This window comes from Amphiura filiformis, unplaced genomic scaffold (genome assembly GCF_039555335.1).
Source record: "Amphiura filiformis unplaced genomic scaffold, Afil_fr2py scaffold_65, whole genome shotgun sequence".
NCBI lineage: Eukaryota > Metazoa > Echinodermata > Ophiuroidea > Amphilepidida > Amphiuridae > Amphiura > Amphiura filiformis.
In genome coordinates, this window is record NW_027305529.1 from 326,891 (window position 1) to 354,693 (window position 27,803).

The 27,803-nt window shown below is 37.0% G+C and overlaps 1 protein-coding gene across 1 annotated transcript; it reads left to right on the forward strand.

Moving 5' to 3' along the window:
* On the forward strand, positions 1-27,376 carry LOC140144594 (uncharacterized). Its single transcript, XM_072166411.1, has 10 exons — positions 1-406; positions 9,587-10,302; positions 16,399-16,563; positions 19,638-19,798; positions 20,832-20,993; positions 21,419-21,533; positions 22,913-23,142; positions 25,024-25,142; positions 25,517-25,689; positions 27,198-27,376. Exons 1-10 carry the CDS (start codon positions 384-386, stop codon positions 27,374-27,376), a joined length of 2,043 nt encoding a protein of 680 aa, XP_072022512.1. The 5' UTR covers positions 1-383.
* Positions 27,377-27,803: the final 427 nt, after the last annotated feature.

Genomic DNA, 27,803 nt, shown 5'->3' on the forward strand with positions numbered 1-27,803 from the left:
TCAAGTGATTAAGATATGATGTCGCACTTTGAAGAGGGGATAGGGCAGTTTTGACTTGCAAGCTGGATTGATTTGAAAAGTACACCGCTGACGGTGGTATGAAAAACGAGGTTAAGCGAGAAATCATAGCCGATCTGTTTTAATGTCGACATTTGATTTGAATTTGATCTTATACTAGTGACGATATCGCAAATTTGAACATCTTTCCACATCTGGGCAAACTGCGTGGACCGTTTGATATAAAGTGTCGCTTTTGGTCGTGCATCGTGTCATCGGCTTTTTTCGTATCTAGCTATACCTGCAAATCAGACGAAAAACGTGTTGCAGAATAATTAAAAGCCCAAGAAATTAGTATCATCACTGGACCACCTGTATGCTAAAGAATGGCCGTGGGGCCATATCCAAGGTAAGACCGTTTTCATCTCAAATTTTTGGGAATTTGAAAATCTACCCGGGAAATCGACATGAACACAAATCAAAACATTCTTTTTGGAAAAGACATGTATCACTATTATGTGTCACAAATATTTCAAAATGAAATGTTATATAAAAATGCAATGCAAGCCCGTATGGATAAGAATTCTAAGGCTTCAAACTTTTTTATTCGTTGTCGAATACTTTTAACAAGTATTCGGGACAGTGTTTAGTAATTAGTAAAGTCAGAAAGTAGTAAAGTAAGATCAAATGAGTTATGTAAAAATATAATGTGATGAAATCAACGAAGCAAATAAAATAAAAGATTTAAAAAAAATATTAATATTAATGCAGGTCTACAAATTATACCACTCCTTACCATTCTCAGTCACGGCTGCCAGCTGACATGGCAATGTGGTTCCCGCCATTTATTTTCATAAGACTAAGCAACGACGCGACGCGACGCGACGGTATTAAAGGCTTAATGTACGATTTCCTTCAAATTTTTAATTTGTCATTATATACTCAAAATGCTGAAATAATACTAGTAATAATGATCGGGAATGGTTTCTGTCCATTTTGAGCTGAAATAACGCGGTAACGTGAAAGAAACACTGCTTGTTATTTTGGCCGTTTAACACGCAGTTCTATGGGCGGACATAAAGTCATAATTTCTTGAATTATGACTTTATGTCGAACTTTGCTCTGTTTACTTACAAACACAACAAATTTGGCTGATTCCATTTAGGTGCAAGTTGTGACATGTGTAAACATTACAAATATGCCAGAAAATCAGGTTTGAAAAAAATTAACCAATTCATATTATAAGATCGTGCATTATGACTTTAAAGGAGTATTTCTTGATCCCAGTATTTTCTTTTTATGACATTTTTCAGTAGGTATCCACGAAAAAAGCCTATTTCCAAAATTTCAGTTGATTCCGATTTTGCGTTTGCGAGTTATTGCATGACTATGTACATTACACTGCTCCACTGTGTTCTGGTGTACTAGAACGTAATTCAAATTTTACGATATTTTTGCTAAACGAATTAATCTGCAGGATATTTTTTGTACATAAATATTAATTATTATGTGGCGAGAGCTTTCGTGGTATAAAAATCTGAACTTTTTTGTTGACAAAAGTGAGGGATGAAGCTGTGGATCACGAAATGGCCCTTTAAATGTATAACTCAAGATCATTTGGTTAGATTGAATGGGTTATTACGTACAACTGAATTGTTTACTTTTAAGTGAATTTAGAATATTAAAACATTTTTAATTCACATAACATGAGTGTGGATGGAATAGTGCCCGGGATATAGTGTAGCCAAATTCATCAAAGAGAAGTTTTTGAGCTGATTGCGAAATGAAAATTGTTAAGCTGAATGTTTTGGGGGAAGTGCAAATTTTGACACAATCAAACGTAGTTGGGGCCTTGGGCTAATTTATTTTGTCTGAGTTACAACAACTAACAGGATCTAAGTATGTCCAGCTTGAAAAATGAGCAATCATGTTAATGGCAACAAAGAAAAAAATAAGTTTGTTAAACTTAATCGTGTCAAGTCGAGCCAACAAAAAAAACATCTTTGCTTGGTAGACTAATTTCATATTCAAGTTTATTGCCTGACATGGTAATGTAATGAAGTACCAACAAGAATTAGGTGTTTTAAGTTGTCTTCACTTATTTTCAATTATTGAAATTAAGACCTCAAAAATCTTCGATTGGTGGCTTGCGCTTGCACTAATACATGTACGTTGTATAGTGCTATCTACCGTATAGATAGTGCTATCTGCAGTAGATAGCAAATTTAACCATGTTTATTTAGGGGCGTACGCGGTTTTTAGTGGGGAGTGCATGCGGATTTTCAATGTTGACCAATACAATGTCGTCGATGCTAGAGACAAGTGTATGATTAATAATTCAGAATTCTTTTACTCCATTTTGCAATATATGAAAATTCAATTTCCAGTTTTCTACGTCTATATTCGGATATGGGGAGACGCATTTGTGACGGGGTTATGCACGGTTTATATCAAGAACAACAATAACAAGAACAATAGCTAACAATCATAACATTCCCTCATTTCAAATATATAGTTTTGGTTTCTCTATTGTTCAGAAACCAAAAATCAAGGGATTAAAATGTGGAGATGAACTGGTATGCAATCATAACACTATTGTGCTGGGAGGACACAAGAGGGTATATATAATCAAAAGTATAATGGCCTATAACCATACGTATATAATAGCCTATTGTGCTAACATTTTCATTATCGATATCTATCAACGCGGACGACTTTTGATGCTCTCTGCCGTATGTGGCACACTTCCATGACACCATAAAATTACACCCGAGTTTGATAAGTTATGCATAGACATCATGTGCATATATTGAGGGGTGTGGGGGTGGGGGTGTTTTGTTTATTTGTCTGAAATATAAACGATGCATGATGATGTAGATGATTTGATTATGAATTAGATTATTCCCCGGAAAGCACAACCCATACCTCTTACCTATGTTCCTCCGCCACCTATATATAACCTCCTCCTCCCCCTCCCCACACTCGATATCGACTCTTCCCTATTATTCCACTCCATTCTTGAGCCCCCCTCTCCCCCTCCTTCCCTTCCCACTTCCAATGCTCTCTCCCCTCTGTTTCTCTTTCTCCCTTACCCTTACCCCCTCCCCCACACATACCCTCTTTCCCTGGCGATCTCTTCTATCTCTCTCTCTCTCTCTCTCTATTCTCCAATAAATAAATTGAATAAAAGTTAGTTTAAACCAGCTTTCTATGATATTGATCTTCCGTCATGCGACATGCACATAAATAGAGTTGTGTATAATAGTGTTTATAACACTGAAGTCATAATCTGTCAAGTGCCTATTGTAATGTCTGTGGAAATATTTCGATGGTCTATATATTTTCACAGTGAAATCAGCTTAGGCTAATTCGTAGTCTCAAGTCAATGCTTTCAAACTAAATCAATGCTTTCAAATGTAGACTGCTTTGTTCGACTTCTCTGCTCGTGAATATTGCACTGCGAAATTTAAACATTTCTTTTGTATACTAAGAGTAGGTAACTTCAAATCAAATAATTTTACGATCCACACCACTTATAAGAAACTGAAACCAAAACCGAAACTGACTGACACAAATGTTCGGTTTTAAACAAAAGGTAGAAACAATGAGTTCGATATCTTATGATTCAAGTGGTTAGGCAGGACAATAGGAAACCACGTGACCAAAACCAAAACCAAAACTAAAACTATATATTTGAAATGAGGCAATGACAACAGCCATGACAATAAAAGCAATGTTATATACTGAAACGGCTAATCATCGATTAAGTTTTAGACATCACCAACCAACCATATCAGGGCGTGAAAAGAGCAGCATCCGTTTCCATGGTTTGCTGCACAATTGGTGTCCATTTTCATGATACGACCATGACGTTGAGTGTATGTTGACTAAAGCCAACGCCGCACCACAAGCAATCGTCGTCCCCGATAAATCCGGGATCAAATCCTGGGGGAGGGGGTACTCAAGTTTGGTTTATGTAGGAAGTGGAGCGTCTGGTAGTGGTGGGATCCATATTATATTTGCATCAACTTTTGACAAAAATGGGACCCATTTCTAGTACCCGTGGCGCGAGGCCCAGATTTTAGGCGAAATCAAACCCAAATTTGACCAATTTTCTCTATAGGGTGTGTTTGGCTCAGGATTCTTCACGAAACTGGGTCAATTTCCTAACAAATGTGATTGAATTTTGCAAAAATAATGTTATCAGAATATCAAGCTTGTGGTGCCACGTATAATATTTTGGCATTGCTTCTCCATTTTAGACCAATAACGTCAGAAATAAAAGATATTTTTGAAATAATTCTTGGAAAATTTCCTATGCGATGCAATACCGGTATCACTTCTTATGAAAATGTTCTTATTTTTGATTAAAAAATAGAAAATTAATGCACACATGGAGGCACTAGCACGTATAGCCTATACGCCCACACACACAAAAAACTTTAATCGAGATAATATCTCTGTTTTATGAAAATTAACTCCATTTTTGTTTCAAACGATAGCTAAAAGATGTGGTATTTACAAAAATAATAATAAGCAAATAATGTATAACGTATAGTTATAAAATAACTAAAATACATGTAGTATGCAACGGTATTGCAAAGAGTGGTAAGTTAAAATTTGTTCGCGTTTCTTGAGTACTAATACTAATACTTGAGTCCACTGTACATACAGAAGCTCACAGAGAAAGAAGGAAAAGAAAGAAAGAAAGAAAGAAAGAAAGAAAGAAAGAAAGAAAGAAACAAGGAAGGAAGGGAAGAAAGAAAATCAAAGAAAGAAAGAAAGAAAGGGACATAAATAGATACTTGTTCTTCCTTTTTTAAATTAAAAAAATACATTAAATTTCCAGATTTTTACAGTAGGATTATCAAATGAATACATGTAAGAGGGGTAATAAGGTGATCGAGGTGGGCTATAAAAATCTAATCGAATTGATTAGTTTGGCGCGGCCGTGCACACGACCGTGCCGTTGTTATCCGTTCCTCCTGGGATTGTCATAGCTGTCATGATGGATTACAATCCTTTGGCTTGATTGCGTTATCAAGTATCGTTAGCCTATAGTTAATTTAGTTAAAGGCACTTAATTCCAAATTGAGGAGGATGTTATGATGATAATGATCAGTATACAATAAGTGCTAATTACCCTAGGGAGTGATGCACAGGCAGTGATGTACGGCATTTATTGTGATGAAGCATGTTGGATAATCTTGACAACTTGACGATAAAATCAAGAAGATACTAACTGGATTATGAAAGTCTTCTAAACATATGCCCTTAAGTGCAATTCAATTAAATATTGGAAGATGTTTACTAAACATTGTTTATATAGTTACTTCTCTTATGCTTAACCTTGATCTCATACGATATACAGGTCAAATCCACTGTATAAGACCATTTAAAATCTATGATAAGACCTATCTTATATCCCGGCCTATTGTACCCATTACTGGTACGAGTATGGCAAGCCAAGGGGTCCAAAAGCGTGGACCTGCTACGCGTAGCTTCTTTCTCGTTACGTGCAGCTTATTAACCAATCAGATTCGCGGTTTTAAACACGTGGAGCTGATGTAAACATCCTCTCTCACAAATATTACGTTGTTAATTTTTGTAAATGAAAATATCTGTAGTATATCAGCAAAAAATGGTGCTATTAAATTAATATCTGAACAGAATGATGATTGTTCTATATTTAGGGGCTATCATTTTCTTCGGAAGGGATCCCAAATATAGGGGGTCATACTTTTTGGAAAGAAAAATAAGGGGAGGGGTCATAAATTGATAATGACAAAATGTAGGGAGTCACAAGATGACTACAGATAGTGTGTTTATTGTATTCAAAAGACTGATTTCAATACAATTTTAGCCTGTCTAGGGGTAAGGGGTATCGGTGGTGGGAGTCGGGGGTCATAACATTTTGATGCGGAAATAGTGAGGGCCGCAATTTTATTGACGCCGACTTTCTGTAAATTTAGGAACCCCCCCCGTTCCGAAAAAAAATGATGACTTATTTTACTCTCTCCATATTTACACAGTGGCATGTGATATCGCTTTCCCTGCAATATCTTTACACAGCGCTTTACATCAGTAGTAGTTGTTGTTTGACCTTCATATCCCCTGCACCGCTAATAGAGCCCGAGTATAAAGTTACTTGCTATTAAACACGGTGTAAACTTGGAAACACTAAATAAATATGCTTTGTGTCATTTTAGCCAGGCATTAGCAACATGTTCTCTTGACACGTGCTGTGATTTGGCCTCCTTACCCGCTCGTTATCTATGCTAATTCCGTAAATTAATTACAAGATAATAATTGTGAAAGAGGATACCTAGCACTATACTACGCGCAGCTAACGACCCAACCACGTGATTAAATTTGACTATTTTGATTGGTCAAACAGCTGCTCGTAACGAGAAAGAAGCTACGCGTAGCAGTTCCACGCTTTTGGACCCCTTGGCTTGCCATATACGAGCCTCGTAAACTAAAGTCAAGCACAGTAAATACAAGTAACTGTTAGCCATGATTTTTCAAGGGTATTAGGCAAGACGACTGGAGGAAACCTTTGACGAAAAATTGACAAAAATGGGCCAAAAGGCCTAAAAATATCAAGTATCTTTCGACGTGCCAAAAATCTATGCCCCTCCCTTTTGACGTGCCACCCCCCACTTTACCCACGCAAATCTAAAACCTTAAATTGTCTAATTATCAAATAATGCGAGCGTAGGCCGCAAGCAGTAAATTTTGCATATTTGAATGTGTTCATATAAACGTTTTCCTACACAATTTTAGGGCGTAATGTAATAATAGAAACGGTGCCCCGGAACGGTGCCCAAAACATCTGTGCCAAAAATCGCTTTCCCACTCCCCTTAGACTGTCAAAATTCGCTTGTCCCCCTTGAGACCTGTCAGAAAAATGCTCGCCTTCTCCCCTTTTGGCCTGCCAAAATCTTTGCCCCCTCTATAATTCACCACCGGGGGTAAACATTTTATTGCACCACCCCTAACCTGCGAGAGCTGCATGCATGGACAACGAATATGCGTACAATATTCAGTGCAGGGAGCAGAATAATGTCACAAAAACAGCTGTATAGATTACTGCAAAATTAATGGTAACATGGGTTTGCGTTATTGTTCCCGATATTTTTATAGCGTTAATACTCGGGATACAGTATCAGCTAGTAGTAGTAGCTAGCTCAGAATACGTGTATCCCGATGACAAAAAGTGCAATGCAATGACACACATATCTCCTACTTGCAGGGATGCAAATTGGACCCCAAACTAGTGTAAAATTCCAAATTTTATGTCTGGTATGATTGAGGAAATCTTGAGCCTAAAAACCTTGCTCCTGAGGAAGAAATCACAATTTGCACCCCTGCCTACTTGTTTTGTGACTTTCATATAAATACATACAGGGTGAGTCAAAAAATTGCAATAGAGCAAAGAATCGACATTTGTGTAAGAACCAAGTTGAACTTTCCAATTATTGAAAGTTTCTTTAAATGCCACACTCAATAGTCACCTATTGTGAAAAAAATGAAGTCAGTCACATATACCGTTTAATTTTTATGAGTCCTTTTGCTACGATACCCAATTTCATTATTTGTCCACGAGGCCATACCATGTATTTTGAATGAGAGCACACAATGCACGATAAAGGCACCAGCTCTGAAACTGACTTTACCTTAAAGGTTGATTTCTGCGTTATTTCAATTTCTTTTTTCTGTTCAAAAACAAACTTTCTAACATAACTTATAAGTCTTTCATACCTCACTCGACTCCAACTCCAATTTTTTTAATCCTAATATGTCCAACTACTGGATGTTTTTATAATTCACTCCACTTCAATTTGCGCGCATTTCATTTCGACATTTGAAAAAATCCGCCTACAAATGTGTATGTTTTTGATAGAGAATAAACATCTTTAAAGTAAAGGTAAAATGAAAATAACAACAAATAATGTTTCTTTTCCTGAAACAAGACCAAGGACAATAACAATTCGGGTGCTCCATTTTATTTCAATGCCAATGAGGTTAAGAAAATGACATGAGTTGTTCCAAATCTACCTTACACAGAGTGGGCTGATATTCAAATTTTAGACGTTTCTTGGACAAACATTAAAATTGGGCATCGCTATAAAATGTGTCATACAAACAAAACGGTAAATGCTAATTCCTTGGTTTTTTCACAAAAGGTCACTAATGGATATATCATTTATAAAATGTTTTTAAACCTAAAAGATTCAAATCGGTTCTTAAATAAAAATGGATTCTTTTCTCTATTGCACTTTTTTTGACTCACCCTGTAGCTTGATTCGTTTTGGCGTGACATTGATATTACTGAAAATGGATGAAAACTACATGTGTATAATTTACAGTGCAAAGGCATCATAACTCATGGATCCTTTATCACCATCGTCCAGCCGTACTGTGCAAAATATTGAAGAAATTCTACATTATTTTATAGGAAATACATAAAATTTGGCACAGATGTAGAGCCTATAACGCTTAATAATTCTTGATATGGGATTAAGTGAAACATTTCAATATGACTTTAGATATTCAGGCTGAAAAACGAACTTTTTGTGTGATTTTGACCACAATTTTTACCCAAAAATGTCATTATTTCAATCTTCTCCGTTATGTAGATGAGGGTTTGGTAATATACTGAGGACATAAATACATGCTGTGACACGAAGGACGAACCTCCCCTATACTTTTATGACAAATCTATCTCTATTTTATGACAAATCTATCTCCAATGATGAAATTCACACACCGCAATAAGTGTCTTCAAAACCGCCGCCAAAGAAAGAAAGAATAGTATAAGGTCAAGCGTAATAAATCCTTTATTCCATACAAGGATTGCTTCGTAACATCATAAATAATCGATAGATTATCGACTTTTAGTAGAAGTATAAAGAACAGGACATAACAGATTTACCGGCATAACATTTTCCAAATAACTTTGTGCTGAACGGTTAGTAATTTTACAGGTTTTCAAATAGGTCATGTAGGTTGTTTGGTCAAAACTTGGAATTCACCATTTTTACGCAATATCCTGTAACTTCAAACTTCAAACGTCCAATTTCTAAAATTCCTAAGAAAGCTAAATATATATAGATCGTAGAAATTTAAACAATATTGCCAAGAGTAATGCTCTTCATACCTAGAAAAATTCAACTTTCCCGGTATAAATCATTCTGGAACACCCTGTACTGAACATAAATCAGGTAGTTAAAACAGATAACATAAACTTATATCAGTGATTGAATAGGATTTGAATGAAAAGCTACCTTTGGTAAAAGCTTCAAGTGATTTCGATTGAAAAACTCCATTATTTCCGGTATTATGTACAGGAATATGAATGAACGAGTTGGAATTTTATACACACTATAATGTAATTGTTTAAGAGTTTTTAGTTCGGTTTTTTATTATCATTATTATTATTTGTTTTGTTGTTTTTGTTTTTGTTTTTTATCGTGTTTATTTTTGTTTTTATTGTATTTTATTTCGTTATCTCTCACAACAACAAGCAGACAGCTCTTTCAACTTTGGCAAGTATAGTAAACATTCTCCGTTCTCTTCCATTCAGATTTCCAATATCACCATGGAGTGATTCTTTGATGTACAAAGCCGGTCATTTCAACACTGCACCATTCTCACGGACTGCCATCTCACCACCAGCATCTCTACCACAAACAGCTACCAATCTTGCACCGTCTTCAAGTCAGTTCTCATCCGCATCATTGGCGTCATCATATTACCCTTGTACCTCTATGCAACCAACAAATGGCATCTCTTCTTCATGTTATGGTTATCATGTGCCTCCATCTCCTGGACAGTGCAATATTCCAAGCTTCCCCGTACATCTTGCAACCTCACTGCCTACTCCTTTCAGCTCTCCACCTTTAACACCATCTCCAGTACGCACTCCTGTACCGATGACTCCTAACATACATTCGCCCAGGATTCAGCCTCTCCTGTCGCCACTTCCAGTGGTGCATTCGTTTTCACTACCGTCTGTTCCTCCGCCCTCCGGAGCACTGACTCCCAGAAGCATTCCTTCCCGATCAAGCACTCCTAGATCTGTTTACATCCCGGTTCCCGTTACACCTGGAGCAGATAGTGTGTGCAGTGCAGAAACTTCAACGACGACCAAGACAACAGCGACATTGGCCACACTACCATTTTCTAAACGACCTCCAATTTACGCTTTCACTACGGAAGATTTAGAGAACGTTTTGTACGGTTATGTGCGGAACAAAGATAACAAGGGCCTTTGTGCCATTTCCGGACTTCGCTTGAAAGGTATGTGAATGGACTCTGAAGACACTTATTGTGTAATATCTTAATGTGCCTCAGTGTCCGTGTCCAGTGTACTCACTCACCCTCTCACTCACTTATATTTTTGCATAGAAACTTCAAACTTGTCAAATTTGACAAGGGAAACTATCCAGATGGGGACATAACAGATTTCTCTTCAAAATGAGGTGTGGACTTGACATTCACAGGGGGTACAGTAGAGGGCTCTAAATTCCAAAGAGTGAAAAAGTCAATCCTTCTCGAAGTGACTCTTCGGGTCAATCGAAAAGATTGACATTTCAATCTACCAAGAGCGAAAATCACATATTTTCCTCCATACAAGCAAAATATTTTCACTCTACAAAGAGTGAAATTTCAATCTTTTTAGAGTGAAATTTTCAATCTTTTCACAGAGTGTTCCCTCAGCACAATCTCTCTCGATTAAAGTGTGTTTAAATTTAATAAACATAAACAAAATTTTATATGTTACAATGCTGGTCAGTATTAAGACGGACTTCAACATCAACACATACATGCTTTTAATAGTGGGAGTCTTAAGACTTATAAAGTGTCAGTGAAACATTTAAAATTTTGCAAATTGAGTTCGGGCCCTTCTTTTGCTTAAAGCAATGATATCAAATGATATAAATAGTTTTAAAATATATATTAACGATCGATCTGACCGTGCGTTTTTTTAGGCATGAACCTACTCAAATTTCCATGATTACGTGCAATTATTTAACCTTTTCTCCTTCTCTCTTCTCCTTTTCTCCTTTTTCCCTTTCTCTTCTCTCCTTTCCTTGGAGGGTGTGGGTGCTCCTGGGCCCGCCAGCACCTATACTCCGCGATCCATCGGTGACATCCCGCTATCTCTAAGGACCGCTATCTCTAACGTGTAAAGTCTATGGAGATCAGAATCCCGCTATCTCTAATAGAGAAAAGGGTTCGCTATATACCTAAAAAAAGGTCCGCTACTTCTAAGCTTCGATATCACTAATTTAGAATAAGGTTCGCTAGTTCTAAGTTTCGATATCACTAATTTTAAATAAGGTTCGCTATCACTAACTTAAAATAAGGTTCGCTATCACTAATTTTGAATAAGGTCCGCTATCACTAATTTATTGAAGGTTCGCTATCTCTAAGGTTCGTTATCACTAATTGCAATAAAGGTCCGCTATACCTAAGGTTCGCTATCACTAATTTTGTTTAGGGTTCGCTGTCCCTAATTAATTAAGGTTCGCTATCTCTAAGGTTCGCTATCACTAATTTTGATTAGGGTGCGCTATACCTAAGGTTCGTTATCACTAATCTTAAATAAGGTCCACTAAAATTAGAGATAGCGAACCTTATTTAAAATTAGAGATAGCGAACCTTATTATAAATTAGAGATAGCGAACCTTGTTTGAAATTAGAGATAGCGAACCTTATTTGAAATTAGTGATAGCGAACCTTAGAGGTAGCGAACCTTAGAGATAGCGGACCTTAGAGATAGCGGACCTTATTTGAAATTAGAGATAGCGAACCTTATAGGGATACCACGGGATTGTTAAAATTAGAGATAGCGGACCTTATTTTAAATTAGTGATAGCGAACCTTAGAGATAGCGAACCTTCAATAAATTAGTGATAGCGGACCTTATTTAAAATTAGAGATAGCGAACCTTATTTAAAATTAGTGATATCGAACCTTAGGTATAGTGGACCTTTTTCGTAATTAGTGATAACGAACCTTAGGAATAGCGAACCTTAGAGATAGCGGTCCTTAGCGAACCGTAACCGATCCATCAGGGTCAAAATTAAGTTTTGTGATTAATTTTCGGAATCAAAATATATAAATTTGATGATTTAAAAAGAAGGCTGCATATCTAACCTTAGTTTATAATGTGACCTTAGCACATGAAAAAAGGCCCTATGCATTTTTTTTAAATTTTTCTACACCTTATATTTGTTTGAATACCAACACCATGTATGTTCCCCCGTATTTCGGAGATGGTGTGTCGTTGGGAGCTGCGGCGCGTACTGGTAAAAGGGGATCTTTCGGAACATGCAAACGGTCAAAATTAAGAATCTTTCTTGGCTTTCAGGTTGAAAATAGTCAGAAAAAACACCCAGAAATGTGTACCTTTTTACCTGAAATTATCAAAATCTGGGCGCTAATTGGTCAAATTCAGGGGTCTTTTGGAGCTGCGCGGTTCAACTTCAGGGGTCTTTCCGAGGGCGCATATACCCGTATGGTCATTAAGTGTCTCCCCGGGAACAACTCTCCGAACATGCGAAAATGAATAAACAAAACTCAAAGTAAAAAGATGCCGACGAGCATTAACAGTCACGAAAACATAGCACTTATCCTCGCACTTCGTAATGGAGTAACCCTTTACAAACATTTTAGAAAACCAGATGCACATTGTTTCCCAAATACCGTCTTTCTGCATAACCAAAAGCGGTAAAATTGATTATTGAGGTAACAATCATATAAGAATACTGTCATGCCATGGCAAATACATAAATGTATTTATGGCTAGAATACTTTGATTTTAGGCATAACTTGGTAGGTATAGGCCTACCTATATATCGAATGTTTAATACAGCCAACAAGTATTCCGGTGTTAATTTTTACCCTTTAACAAATGTTGTTGACGAAAAATCCTAAACTTTATATTTTCATGTTGAATATCTGGTGATTGGAAATAGACCCCTACATCTTAGTAGTATGATCGATTTCACGTCAACAAACATTCGTTAGAAGATCAAAATGACTGGGAATAAATCAAATAAGTAATATATAGGGCCTACCTGTTCAGAGAAGCTTTCCTTATCTTCCCGGACCTATTGCATTGAACATTTGACGCTAAAATAAAAGGTAGGAATCGAGCCTTGGTCCTCATGCATATCGCGTCACAGTATTTATTTTCTGCAACCATATGGGCCGCAATTAATACGATAACCCGAACCCTATAACATATCCCTAATAAATTCTAACCCTATCCCCGGGACCCTATCACTAGGCTATAAAGGTTGTGTATTGCGGCCAAAGTTATTGTTGCTGCGGCTCATTTGGGCATGGTTGCATACTGAAATCAAGCCTCCCAGTCATGCATGAGCAAGAACAATTTTAGAAGAAGGCTCCAACTCCCGGCTTCAACTTTTTTTCATCCGCGCTATTTGAAAGAATTGGTCCGGGGGAAATTGATGAACATTTTGGTCCTATACATGAGCTTACACGTATTATATAAAGCTATATGTTTGGCTCCAATTATATAGGATAATGATGAAATACCTTAATAATTGTTCTTTTTATGTTACAAATTGAAAAAGTATAGCCCTGATAACTGATACCAAACACGTTACAATAACAAGTCTACTTCTTTATTCGTTCCTTTGAAGACTTAAAATATTTCACAACAATAAGGATTTGCAATGAAAAGAATCGTCAAATAAATTCAATTTAGGTAACATCCCTCTTTAAATAAGCTTAAAGACACATTATACAAGTAGGCCTATACCTACATGAGAGAAAGAAAACACGGTATTGTTAGAATACTACGCCAGCAAAAAGCTGCATGCGCCTATTTGTCTTGCTCTTCATAAACATGAAAGGTGTACTAAATGATGATCTGCTCTTTCATGTCTTTAGAAAAAAACCTTCACAGAGAAATCGCCGCATTATAGCTTGAAGGCATGATGGGATAAACATGTGGTTGTTGTTTTTTCTTGATTGCTTCCTTTGTGTTGATTTGATCAGTTTAAAAGATTTGTTCGCTTTTCATTTGAACACTCATTAAACCTATACATGTTAACGACCGCGAGAAGGTGATAGTTGCCTAAGATGTATTATCTTCAGAATTATCATGATTATCATAATTTAAATATGCTTTTCATGTTTTTACGATCACCATTTTATAAATGGTGGGTGGGACTTTACATATCAATGACCATTAGCGCCAATCCGGCCTACACCCGGCCAAAATTGTTAAAAAGTAGCTGAAAATAACATAAAATGAACACGATCAGTGCGATAACTATAGTGCTATCATCAGTAGATAGCTTGATTGGTTGAATTTGCAATTTAGTTCAAAGTGAAACTTCCCGATAATATATTTTTCATGATTGCTTAATAAATAATACTATTATATGTGGAGATGATAAAGAAACATTACGACGGACTTCATAAATCAGTGTCAAATTTAAAACCGAAGTTGTACATGATTCAGGCATATAAATGAACATCATGATAGGCGAGTAAACGAGGTACATTCTAGCGCGGTAGCGTTTTCTCATCATAAATAACGTACCGCTTGTCTTGAGTCCCGGCTTGAGTCACTGAAATTGCCCTATTAACTTTTTGTTACCAGTGTGTTATTATTTTTGAGAAAAATACAAAATAGTCACAAATTTATCAAGGGAGTAGTACCACCTTAAACTTTTGAAGATATCAGCAAAACTTCAGACTTCAGACTCCAGTTAAAACATGTGATATCATTAGGCAGAATTCTGTATGTTACATACAAATTTCAGCTCTATAGGAATCGGCAACACTCATTATTGCATGTACATGAGGCACTCTAACTTTTCATAACATTCAACATCAAATTATCAAGGATTTTCTGTTTTTGAATCAACAAAAACAAGTTAACACTTTTCTTTCGCGTGATTTAAATTCTTGGTATAAACGTCCCTCTGGCTATCGTCGACAAATTTACCAAAATACCAGCATTGAATAAGAATAGATCTCTAACTGTTGCTCTAACAAAATCAACAAAAGAATCATTTGTTCAATCTTATGTTATTGTAACATAAAGAATTGCGGGTGGGAATTCTTTTGTAAATAGGGGCTTTTGATCATTTACCCGACTTGAGTGAAAGTGATGTATATTAAATGTAAATATACGTGTTTTAAGCCCATAATTGACTTGTTTGCAACATGTTCAGTAATTATACTGGGTATGGTGACTATGGTATATTCTTTATGAATTCATATTGAACCTACCCTTACGAGTTTCATTTAATATGGACAATCTATATGCACCCTGATAAATGGTACTCAATTAAATTAATACGTCTCTTTGTATTAACGCATCTGAAAAGAAAAAGAAGGAAAAAAACAAACATTGAAACCATGACGCATTTTAATGCATGATTAATGTCTCGCGTTTCCGGCATTGCACAACCTCTAAATGGATCAGGTTGTTACAAGTGAAGGTATAGGGGTGTTCATTTATAAACACTAAAACACGTAAAAATATGAAGATGTTTATGTTTTTTAATTTGTTTTAAAAGGCACACTTTTAACACTCTCATGTGTTAAAAAAACATCTTCATATTGTTTACGTGTTTTAGTGTTTATAAATTAATTTTTTTTTTCAGTTTTACTCAAGAATTTTTTGTTACGTAGTCCGAAAAATTTGAGCAAAAAAAAACCCCACATGTACACACAAAAAACCCCGTTTTTGGTATTTTCTCAACAAAAAAATGAGCAGTTTTGACAAATGAATTCATTAAGTTTTTGCCATTCTCAATATGAATACTTTTTTATACATATAGACCAACAATTTAGCAGTTATGAGAGTGAAATGGAGGACAACCCCTTTTTGACTGGAAAAATTTCACTTTAAAAGGATTGAAAAAAGTAGTCTGTCTCTCAAAAGAGTGAATATTGCCTAGAGAAAAATGTACTTTCTCAGTTTCTCATTTGAGAGTGTTTTCCACTCAAAAACGGGTTGTCCTTCGTTCACCCTGATTCACCCTTTTACCGCTAGAATGTACCTCATTTCTTAACATTAATGAACCACCTGTCTTGAATCACTGAAATTTCAGTGAAGTAATTGGATTATTTGCCCCCTATAATATACATAACTTTTAGTGTTATTATTTTTTTAGAAAAATGCCAAGAATAGTCACAAATTTATCAGCTTTTATCAAGGGGTGTATTACCCCCTTGAGTGTATTACTTACCACCCTCTCCCTATATTATTGTACAAGTGTTAGTGTGACATTATTACAGTTCATTGCACTGACAGTTTTATACGGTACTGTTTGTCATAATGTTTTTTGTGTGTAAAGTTTTAATAACACCATAAAAATTGCGGTTTTTTTTTTCTTTCAGGAGTACCTCCTACTTCAGGCAGTAGTTTACCGCCCTCACATGGCGTGGACGGTTTACTTGAAAAGAAACCAAGTGAGTTAAGTGAAGAAATTGACGGAGGGCAGTGTGGCAATAAATCGAGCGGTCGTGATTTGCCTGATGTCAACAGCGTCGTTCTCCCAGAAGGTATGCGGTTGTGATTGCGGTCGAGTAGGGCCGGGAGCAAAATAGCCATTTCTTCCGCGGTTTTGGTGGGGAGGAGACGGGGGAGGAGACTGGCGGGGAGGGGGAAAGGACGAATAAATATCCTGGTTGTTGCATCAGTGCATTAGGCCAGGGGCCTATCGGCGCGGTGCTACATACTATAGGCCTATACCGGTGTTTTTTATTGCATAAAAAGGGCTTTATTGGGACATCAACAAGTGCGCGTAGCGCACAAAAATGTGGTATTTTATTATTTTGGCCCATGATCGAGGTAAATCTTGGTGGGAATTGGGCTCTCCCTTTTCCGTTGCTTATCCTTTGCCTTTATGATTCTCTCTGTTAATTTTTTGTTTGTCGCGATGATGATGGTGGCACTCTCATGCAGTTTCTTTTTTTGTTATGGTTACTCCGCTGCCCCGCCCCCGGTTACTACTACTGGCCTTAATTAATATAGGCCTAGTAGAGTTTTGCGGTACGAATTATAAACAGGCATTTTGCAAATTGTATACCAAATAATAAGTCAAATATGAAAAACAAATCGCGAACCTATTTCTTCAGATTTTAGGGTCGTTCAAAAAGGGCTAAACAATCTTCTTTTTTTTTATACTAGTGCGCCTGTAGCTGTAATGGCCCTGTAGCTATTAGGGCACCAGCTGCATGATAGCGATACTGCTTGACCTCTGATGACCCTTTTTGACTTTATGACATGTTCCTGACATATCAATGATTCTTTTTACTATGTTTAAGCCCAATGGACATACTCTAACATTTGACCCCATATGACCTTTGACCTCGAGTGACCTTGGTTTGATTTTGTTCATGTTCCCGTGATATGGAGAATACTTTTAGCCAGATTGGGCGAAGTTTGAAATTTTGGCCCCCCGATGACCTTTGACGTCCTGGGTTGATCTCAATTTTGTTTTGCACATATATTCCCCTCATATCAAGGATTCCACCCACCAAGTTTGAGCCCGATAGGACAAAGTTTGAAATCCATGACCTTTGACCTTTGACCTCGGATGACCTCCATATGTTTTTCATGCTCCCCTCATACGAAGGATTCCACACACCAAGTTTGAGCCCGATCGGACAAAGTTTGAAATTTGACCCCTCCGTAATGACCTTTGACCTCGGTTGACCTCGATTTTATTTTGCGCATATATTCCCCTCTTATCAAGGATCCTACCCACCAAGTTTGGGCCCGATCGGACCAAGTTTGAAATCCATGACCTTTGACCTTGACCTCCGACGAAACTACCCGATAAACAGCGCCCGCCCGGTACCTATCTATGTCCGAAATATTGGAACGATGCGTGGAAGCGCGGCGAAACGCATTGCCGGACAGACACACAGAGCTCATTATTTTATTAGTACTAGTGCACCTGCAGCTGTAATGGCCCTGTAGCTATTAGGTGACCTTTGACCTCGATTTAATTTTGCGCATTATATTCCCCCGTATCAAGGATTCCACCCACCAAGTTTGAGCCCGATCGGACAAAGTTTGAAATTTGACCCCTCCGTAATGACCTTTGACCTCGGTTGACCTCGATTTTATTTCGCGCATATATTCCCCTCGTATCAAGGATCCCACCTACCAAGTTTGGGCCCGATCGGACAAAGTTTGAAATGTTGACCTTTGACCTTGACCTCCGATGACCTTCAAAACCACACGGTCAACATGCTTTTCCCGGCACCTACCCATGTCCCAAATATCGGATCGATGCGTCGCAGCGCGGCGGAACGCATAGCCGGACAGACAGACAGACAGCCAGACAGACAGAGACCGCTTATTATTTTAGTAGTACTAGTGCGCCTGTGGCTGTAATAGCCCTGTAGCTATTAGGGCTCCAGCTGCATGATAGAGATACTGCTTGACCCCTGAAGACCCTTTATGACTTTATGACATGTTTCTGACATATCAATGATTCTTGTTACCAGTGGACATACTCTAACCTTTGACCTCGGTTTGATTTTACTCATGCTCCCGTGATATGCAGAATACTTTTAGCCAGATTTGGCGAAGTTTGTTTTGACCCCAGATGACCTTAGACCTCGGATGACCTCAATGTAATTTTTTCATGCTCCCCTCATATGAAGGATTCCACCCACCAAGTTTAAGCCCAATAGGGCAAAGTTTTAATTTAGCCCCTAGATGACCTTTGACCTCGGTTGACCTTAATTTTGTTTCGCAGATATATTCCCCTCATATCAAGGATTCCACCCACCAAGTTTGAGCCCAATAGGACAAAGTTTGAAATCTATGACCTTTGACCTTTGACCTTGGATGACCTCCGTATAATGTTTTTCATGCTCCCCTCATACGAAGGATTCCACCCACCAAGTTTGAGCCCAATCAGACAAAGTTTGAAATTTGACCCCTCCGTAATGACCTTTGACCTCGGTCGATCTCGATCTTGTTTCGGGCATATATTCCCCTTGTATCAAGGATCCCACCCACCAAGTTTGGGCCCAATCGGACAAAGTTTGAAATTTTGACCTTTGACCTTGACCTCCGATGGGTAAACAGCGCACGCCCGATACCCATCTATGTCTGAAATATCGGAACGATGCGTCGAAGCGCGGCGGAATGCATAGCCGGACAGACAGACAGACAGACACACAGACAACGGCTATTATTTTAGTAGTATAGATAGATAGATAGATCTTACAGTGTATGTAGATTTAAAATTGAATAGCCTACGGTACATGGACACTGAGAGGGGATGTAGCCCACGTTGAGGTATTGAAGCCAAATTTGTTCGATGGATCGACTAATTAACATGATTAATCAGAAAGATCAATGTAGTTAAGATTTTCACAATTAATTGATATTTCACCAAGCCGTCGATTCTCGTCGATCGCGGACGGCTTTAGGCAATGGAGCCAAATTCGTTCGATCTTAAGATTTCGTTCGATCTTAAGATCGAACGAATTTGGCTCCATTGCCTCAAGCCGTGCTACTGTCAGAACCGTGCACCGTAAACTAAATGTACTATTATAACGCTAAATATATTAGTTAAATTCGAATATAAACTTTGGATGTGTTTTATTAACAGGTATTACGATCATCAAGTCCATCGTAGGAGGCAGCATTCATCATAGTGCCTTTTGTCAGCAAACGATTATTCCTAAAGGCACTCGATTTGGACCATTCACTGGCAAGATTGTCCACCCCAGCGAGGTAAAAGCTAATGATGATGCCAATTATATGTGGGAGGTATGTATATAGCAGCGTTCCAAATAAGCCTATCGCAGTGCAATTTGCACCCCAAATTTCGCCTGTTGCGATAACTTTGAAAGTGTGGTGCAAAATTGCGATACCACATTGTTCTGACTTAAAGCCATATTATAACATTTCTGTAAAAATAGATTAGTATTTATTTTTCATAAAATGTTAGCTTTTACTGTCATATGTCCCCTTTTAATTTTGAGCCGAACAAGTGAGGTAAAGCATAGAAAATTGGAATTTACTACTAGCGCCCATGCATGTTACTCCCGCGGTTGTAATACGGTACGATCCTCGGGGTGTGTGTGTCTGTGTATCCCGCACGCCGTGTACGTACTGTGCATACGTGTTCGACTAATATTTCCATCGTAATAATAAAACGCCGGTTCCATCGTTTTATTCAAAATCTCGGATTTTGACAAAACTACAGCACTTAAAGTCTTGATTTTTGCAGAGTATCTTTATTGACTAAAGTATACATTACAATCGTGTAAAAACCAGAATTTAACACTTTTTTGAGGGCGTTCTCCTCAGCAAATGTTATAATAATTTTGGCTTTAATGTGTTGCTTGTCTGAGGCTGCACTTCAAATTGCTCTGCGCCAAATGAAATTGCGCCACCACATCTTTCAAAATGGGGTGCAAAAGTGAAGTGCACCCCAAGGTAAACAAAATAATTCGAAGGCAACTAGGCCTATATTATTTCACTGACCGCCTACTTAGGCGGCGAAAGCGGGGAGGTGGGGATATTTTTTATCCCCTTAAAATCCTCATAGAAGAATAAAGCAATAATTGCCCCGTGCATCTTCCTATTTGGCCCATCAAATAGGCCCACTAAAGTTCATCTTCATATTGGGCTGGTTAAAATGATCTGAAATTGAAAATAAAAATGCACGCTTCGTGATCGAGCGGTCAATCAATCACAGCCAGGAATTCGGTCCCATAAACTAATATTATTCATCATAGAAAATCATATCTAAGTTACTTATACACTTGCTAATGAAACATAAAATTCATTTTTACAGATATTCATGGACGGGAAGTTGAGTCATTTTATAGATGGCCGCAATGTGTCCGGCAACTGGCTGAGTTATGTTAACTGTGCGCGTCATGCTCGTGAACAGAATTTGATAGCCACACAAACGGGAGAGAGTATCTACTACGAGGCATGCAAAGATATACCAAGGGTAAGCATGGGTGGCCACTTATAGATGAGTTGACTTATGACGTCATTGCCTGCCAGTATGCAAGCGAATCATATTTTGTTCAGGGCATGTGTTTTTGAAAGTCCCGCCACATCACAATAAGGCTATTGAACAGTGTAGTGGTTGCAGTGCAGTACGCTCAACGGCTCAAGCATATTGATATAGGCCTACTAGTCCCTTGCCTTTGTTGATCAAAATTGAGCTCAACTCATCTATATAGTATAAAGATGATTTGATAAAAGAAAACAAATAATGATATTGAAACACCGTCATAATCGATAACAAATAATGGTTTATGTGATCATGGGGAGAGGGGACCAGACCAAGAGACAACTCAACTCGTAACAAGAACAAACGTCGATCCGAAAATAAAAACGTCTGTGCCGTGTTACTTTGACTTATCGCAGGGAACTGAACTTTTGGTATGGTATGGTGATGGCTATTGGCAGATAATGGGTATACCTATTGCATTGAAGGACGTGAATAGGACAGAAACTGCCGAGAACCAGGCTGATGAACAAAGTAAGTGATTTACCTTTAAGTTTGAAGAAAGTAGAACCATCGAATAAAAGGAAAGGACGAAAGTCGAAACTTGTCGACATGGACCAACGAGGGAAATAAGGAAAGAGCGCCCTGCTCGCCGAACCGATGAAGTCGTCTGCTCAAAGTTGATTGTTGCCGGTTCGTTATTTTATAACCCTGAATTGCCCACCATGAACAGCACCAAATATTACCAAATTAGCCAAGAGATCTACTCTTTTGTATAAACGCATTAAATTTCCCTGTGTTTTATAACCTTATTTTATGTAATTAGTGCCAAATTAAAGGAACGCAACTACGCAAGCAAATCGCAGGTTTCGTCATAAATTACACAGTTGGCTTCATTGGCGTGGTAGATATGTCAACTAGAAGCTATTGCATCGACGAATCTACTATATAGATTTAGGAGCTTGTTGCCTTACTCTATTTATACAATGATACACAGTAAAGTTGTAAGTTCAAAAGTTGAATGTGTTGAAATTTGCAATTCTATTTCAATTTAATTCGGTTTGTATAGTATTTGATGTTGTTCTCTTCATTTCGCGTGCGGTTATTCAGTGTGTGATTTTCAAGGGCAACGTATTAGCTCGAGCTCAGCGATCTACGTTTATCTATGCCGCCAATTTTTGTGTATAAATACAGAATTATGCAGAATTACAAGCAATGACACCTCACTTATGATATAAAATTGGTTCGATTGAGGCCATATTTATTGGTCGAGCTATGAGTTTTAAAATATTGGACGAGACGTAGTCGAGTCCAATATTTTACAACTCATAGCGAGACCAATAAATATTGGGCGTAAAGCATCCAATTTTATCATTAATTATGTTTTGGATCCAATATTTTCACACACTTGGATCCATCAAAACATAATAATGGCATAAGTATTAGTCCGTCCAATGTTTTGAAGATAAGTGATAGAATTGCGAGATAAGTTGGTGTAGATAACTATACATTTTTAATGTGTATAAATATTTAAAGGTTATACCATGTGCAATGGTATACGCAAGGCTGGGAATACCCCAAATTGGTCCTGAGTTCAACCATTATATGTATCTAAATATTAAATCCCACCCACTGTTTACTCTTTTAAACGCTTAATTTTAACCAAAAAGTTTAAACTTTTAAAGAAACGTTATTAGAAGTTAAAACTTGTTGAATTGGTTAAAATTGTGTTTGGCACCTGGTGATCCGTGTTGGTTATTATAACATGTGTTCTAACAGTGTAGCCGTTAGTAAATTTTGGATATGGTTGCCTTCTCAGTCACTCACTTCAAAAAGTATTTTTATTATTATTAGAGTTATAGCACATACAAATCCGTGTTGTTTAACAATAGTTATTTAACCTATTATTGCAGGCAAGGAGGGGTACCAATGTGATAGATGTGGCAAAGTTTTCGCTTATAAGGACTACCGTGACAAGCATCTTAAATACACACGATGTGTGGACAAAGGTGACAGAAAATTCCCCTGTCACTTGTGTACCAGATCCTTTGAAAAGCGAGATAGGTTACGAATACACATCCTACATGTGCATCAGAAACACCGGCCTCATAAATGCACTGTCTGCGGAAAGAGTTTCTCACAGGTAGGTATAGGTAGGTCAGACTATTCTGGTCAGACCACAATTTATTGAAATGTTGTTTAGTAGCTTTTAGTCTATGCCATATCAGTGTGAGGTGTCCTCGGTAAAAGCTTTGGAACTACTTACAAGTCAAGAATGTTTGTGCTATATGCATCTACATACAGGGGGTTGTTCTACTGTGGCATGCACGGATCTATATGTGCTCTTCTTTTTGGCATGGATCTTCTTTTCTGGCTTGTTCTTGTTGTACTTTCTTGTTTTGGTTCTAGTTCTTTATTCAAATTTCTGTTTCAAGGACCCCGACGGAAGTATTAAACTGGGCTCTCCTTATGGTGTTATCAACACATTTTCTTGTCCAATATTTATATGATTTCAAATTCTGTATATGAGCCGGCGTTTTAGTTACCTATAGGCCTAATCATTCCTATTTTAATGTCTATTTGTAGGTTGTGAAACCTATCAGTGCGCAATATTACGTTTTAATCATTGTTAACTCTAAATACAATTGAAATGAATAGGCCCTACTACACTGCAAAAACAGTGTTTAGAAATTAAACACTTTTCTACACACAATGTTGCCGTCCCTTTGTAAACACGTTTAGAAGCTAAACATCCTGTCAAATGTCAAATCAGTGGCGGTGTATAATTTCTAAACATCTGACATCCATATTCAAAAATTCAAAATATTCAAAAAATAACATTTCTAAACACGTTCTTGCCTTCACTTTCTAAACACTGTTTTTGCAGTGTAGACTTTACTTCACAAAAAGCTGTTTACAATACGTTTGTGCTATATTCATATTCCACACAATACAATGGATATATTTGTGTGAATTTTTTCAATATATATATGTATTGTTTCAAATGTCTTCTATATTCAGTATAGTAGATAACTATTTGGTCACCCGATGTTCACACTATCCTCAGTTGATAGAGGTATTAGTGTCATTTGTGCTATCTTCAGTAGATAGCTAATTAGTGTCTCGCCATGTTTGCAATATCGTATAGTACCATACAATAATTATATTTTTGCAACACAACGTATACAGCAACATACAACGTTTACCTGAAAACGTTTAAATATCGGCTTATATAAAGGGTATAAAAACGTTTTAATAACATTCAATGAACATTTTTGAAAACGTGATGCAAAACATTGTAACATAATGTTATTTAGGTGCCGACAAAATATTTTGCAAAAATGGTTGCCCAAAATATTTAACAATAACGTTTTAAAATCGTATTCATGACCTTTATATAAACCTACATTTTAATGTTATTGAATAAACGGTTTTTTTTGTGTTTGCTGGGCTATCTTCAGTAGATAGCTGCGTATAATGCTGCACAGCTAGAATTATGTCCTTGATTTTCAATAAAGCCATACGATCTTCTTATTATGTAATTGGTTGAAATATGAAATTTTGTCAAACCTGATATTTGTAATGTTTACACAATATGTCCCAACTTACACGGTTTAACTGAAATCAGCCAAATTCGTTGTTTATCAGGTCAACAGAGCAATTTTGACATAATGTCACACATTATCAATGATTATGAGACATCGAACGCCACGTTAAACGGCCAAAATAGAGTGTTTTATTGTAGGCAACTATGTAGGATCCTTTCCCATCGTGCAAGACAAGCCACATGTCGTGTTGTATAACTGTGCGGGGATTCGTACCAGGGTCTATCGATCAAAGTATTAAGCGTGCATCTCAATGCATATACAAATGGGTGGAATCCGTTTCAAGCCTTCATATACATGGTCCCTGAGTATAGATATAGAATAAGTGTAATAATCAGTTAAGTTTTTAATTAACCATCATATTTTGCTCTCCAGTCATGCATCTGATTAACCATTATATTTGCACTTTTCTTCCCCAGTCATCAAGTTTGAATAAGCATCTTCGCGTTCATAGTGGTGAGCGTCCATACAAGTGTGTTTATTGCAGCAAGGCATTCACTGCGTCAAGTATTCTGAGAACTCATATCCGTCAACATAGGTACGTTTCAAATATATACATGAACATTATGACTTTTTAGCCTTACAAAGCGACTATTTAGGTTATTTTTTGGTCAATAGTTTTGTTCAAATATTTTTAGAGAGAGTGAATGTAAAATTTGTTTAAAATAACAGACACAAATAAATTATTTGTTTTTCTTTCATACCAAAACTGTAGAATTCACGGTAAAGCTAAAAAGTTTGTTTTCTATAGGCTGCGCACATTTCGTTTTCGAGAGCAATTTTACCACATTTCATTATTTTTATTACATTTCTTTTTTTTTTCTAATGCATTTTTGTTAAACAAGCAATATGAAATCACTTGATAATTGATAATTTATTTATTTACGTATTTATTTATTTATCTATTTGCAGTGGTGAGCGTCCATTTAAGTGTAAATTCTGCGGCAAGGCATTCGCGTCTCACGCGGCACATGACAGCCATGTGCGAAGAACCCATACCAAAGAACGGCCGCATATTTGTGATTTGTGTGGCAAAGCATTTTCACAAACCTACGAACTGAAATTCCATATGAATATTCACACTGGTAAGTTGGACATTACTTCTACTCCAGATTCCTGAAAAATACACGCATTAAAAGGGACATATCTGACAGTGAAAACTAACATATTGTGTAAAAGAAATGCAATTCTATTTCTTATGGAAATATTACGTTATGGCTTTAACTAATTCCCATCTTATGATTCTACTCTCCATTCCAGAAAGATACAGCACTCATTTTTTGAGATTAATAAAATATTATCACCTTCTGCCAAAAGAAACACAGCTCAATCCTAATTATTCATTTAGCACTTACTGGCAAAAATAAAAGTTAAACTTCACTATTTGGCCAAATTTATGAATTATGGGCCAAAAACATAATAATAAACATAAGAACAGGATAATGTTTTTTAATCCAAAAAATAATGGAGAGTAGAATCATGAGATGCGAATTATATAGCCATAACGTAATATTTCCATAAGAAATAGAATTGCATTTCTTTTACACAATATGTTAGTTTTCACTGTCAGATATGTCCCCTTTTAAGTTGGACCCAAACAGATGAGGCAATACAGAGAAAATCGTTATTTAATTCCAGCATAGGTCGCCAAAATGAAACCAATATTTGGGGCGTGGAGAAAAACTACAAAAAAGAAGGGATTTTTTTTAAAAAGAAAAATTAATAAATCAATTTTTAGTCTGGAAAAATTCGGCGAAATCAGATTTTTTTTTTCTCAAAATACCATAAATATAGACCTACCAAGTCGAGAATAACAAAAAAAAAATCGCATTTTGCATTTGTTTTCAAACCACTCGTGAGCTATGAGACAAACTTTTTTTTTGCCTCAACAGTGACGTGAAAATAACGTATAGTTGGCTTTTGCTATGAAAAAGGAGATAAATCCAGGCCCAATTACTGATAATTACCCCCTTTGGTCAACCAGCTAGACAAGCCCACCCCAATGATAAACCACAGCAGACAATCCAAAAGATAGGAAATTGTTATGTAATAATGTTATTATGATACCTGTTGGCACACTTTTTGATAGTTCTATAATGGGAAATCAGCAGGAGCTAATGGGAGGGATTAGTGGTTTTGATTTTTATTCCTTTTTCATAGAGCAACCAGAGTATACGGTCTGTTCAAGAGTTAAATGATCCTGTAGACAATTCATGCAGAGTTTTTATGCATGAGAAAAAAGCACGGAGAAAAAAGGATTGCATTCCAAAGCCTTCATCCTGTCCATGCAGATGACAACTTGGCCAACTGTTGCGCAAAGAATGGGATAGGCCCCTACAAAGGAAAAAGCGAGATGTCCTCAGAACATCTTATAGCTTGGACTGCCTTTGGGTATGAACGTTCATCTCAGCTCGATGTATATATATGAAAAAACCTGCTAACGTTTATACAGGCAACAACACACCCCTCCCATTCTTTCCCTCAACTTAACTTGCAGTATGGAATATTACAATGGCTACATCAAATTTTCAAAAGAAAAAAAAAACACCAAAAAACTTATCTAGCTTTATTTCTTTGTTATTCTGTTTTAAAGGTAAAACCACTTACTCATGCAATAAATGCGGACGCATTTTCGACACACCATCATCACGTGACCAACATCAACTCAATCTCAACTGCGCAACACCAGCGATGGCTACTCCCGACAACACACACACCGACATTATTACCGACACTGCGTGCATCTCACAATTTTACACAGCGATCAAGTAACCATGACAGCGGATTGTTTACCAACTAATCATCTTGACAACAACTCAAACACGTTGGATAATCCATATCAGTATTAGGCCAAAAGTTGTAAATAATTTGTTGCGCCGTATTAATATTGAAAATTAGATTTAGAGTCATGTCGATTCCCTAACTTTGAAAGAGTTGACTGTGTCCCGATAATCATCTTATTTAATGATCACCCGCACGAACGAATTATATTCGTCAATTTGTTAGTGAACACATGGTACAAGGGCTACTTATATAGTCAAGTAGAAGTTGCGTGTGACTATTTAAAACAATTTCTTGTTTAAAGTTGATGCCTAACAAAATTGCTCCGATTTGGTTAAAAATATAACAAAATAATTCCTATGGTCACAATGATTCAGAATAATGACCAATCTGTCTGGAGTTAGCGAAAAGGTCAAAG

Bases quoted from the DNA above. Each gene is read 5' to 3' on its own strand.
- LOC140144594 (XM_072166411.1), top strand. From the start codon at position 384: ATGGCCGTGGGGCCATATCCAAG. The intron at 10,303-16,398 runs GTATGTGAATGG...TTTTTCTTTCAG, and splicing joins TTCCGGACTTCGCTTGAAAG to GAGTACCTCCTACTTCAGGC. The intron at 19,799-20,831 runs GTATGTATATAG...TCATTTTTACAG, and splicing joins ATGCCAATTATATGTGGGAG to ATATTCATGGACGGGAAGTT.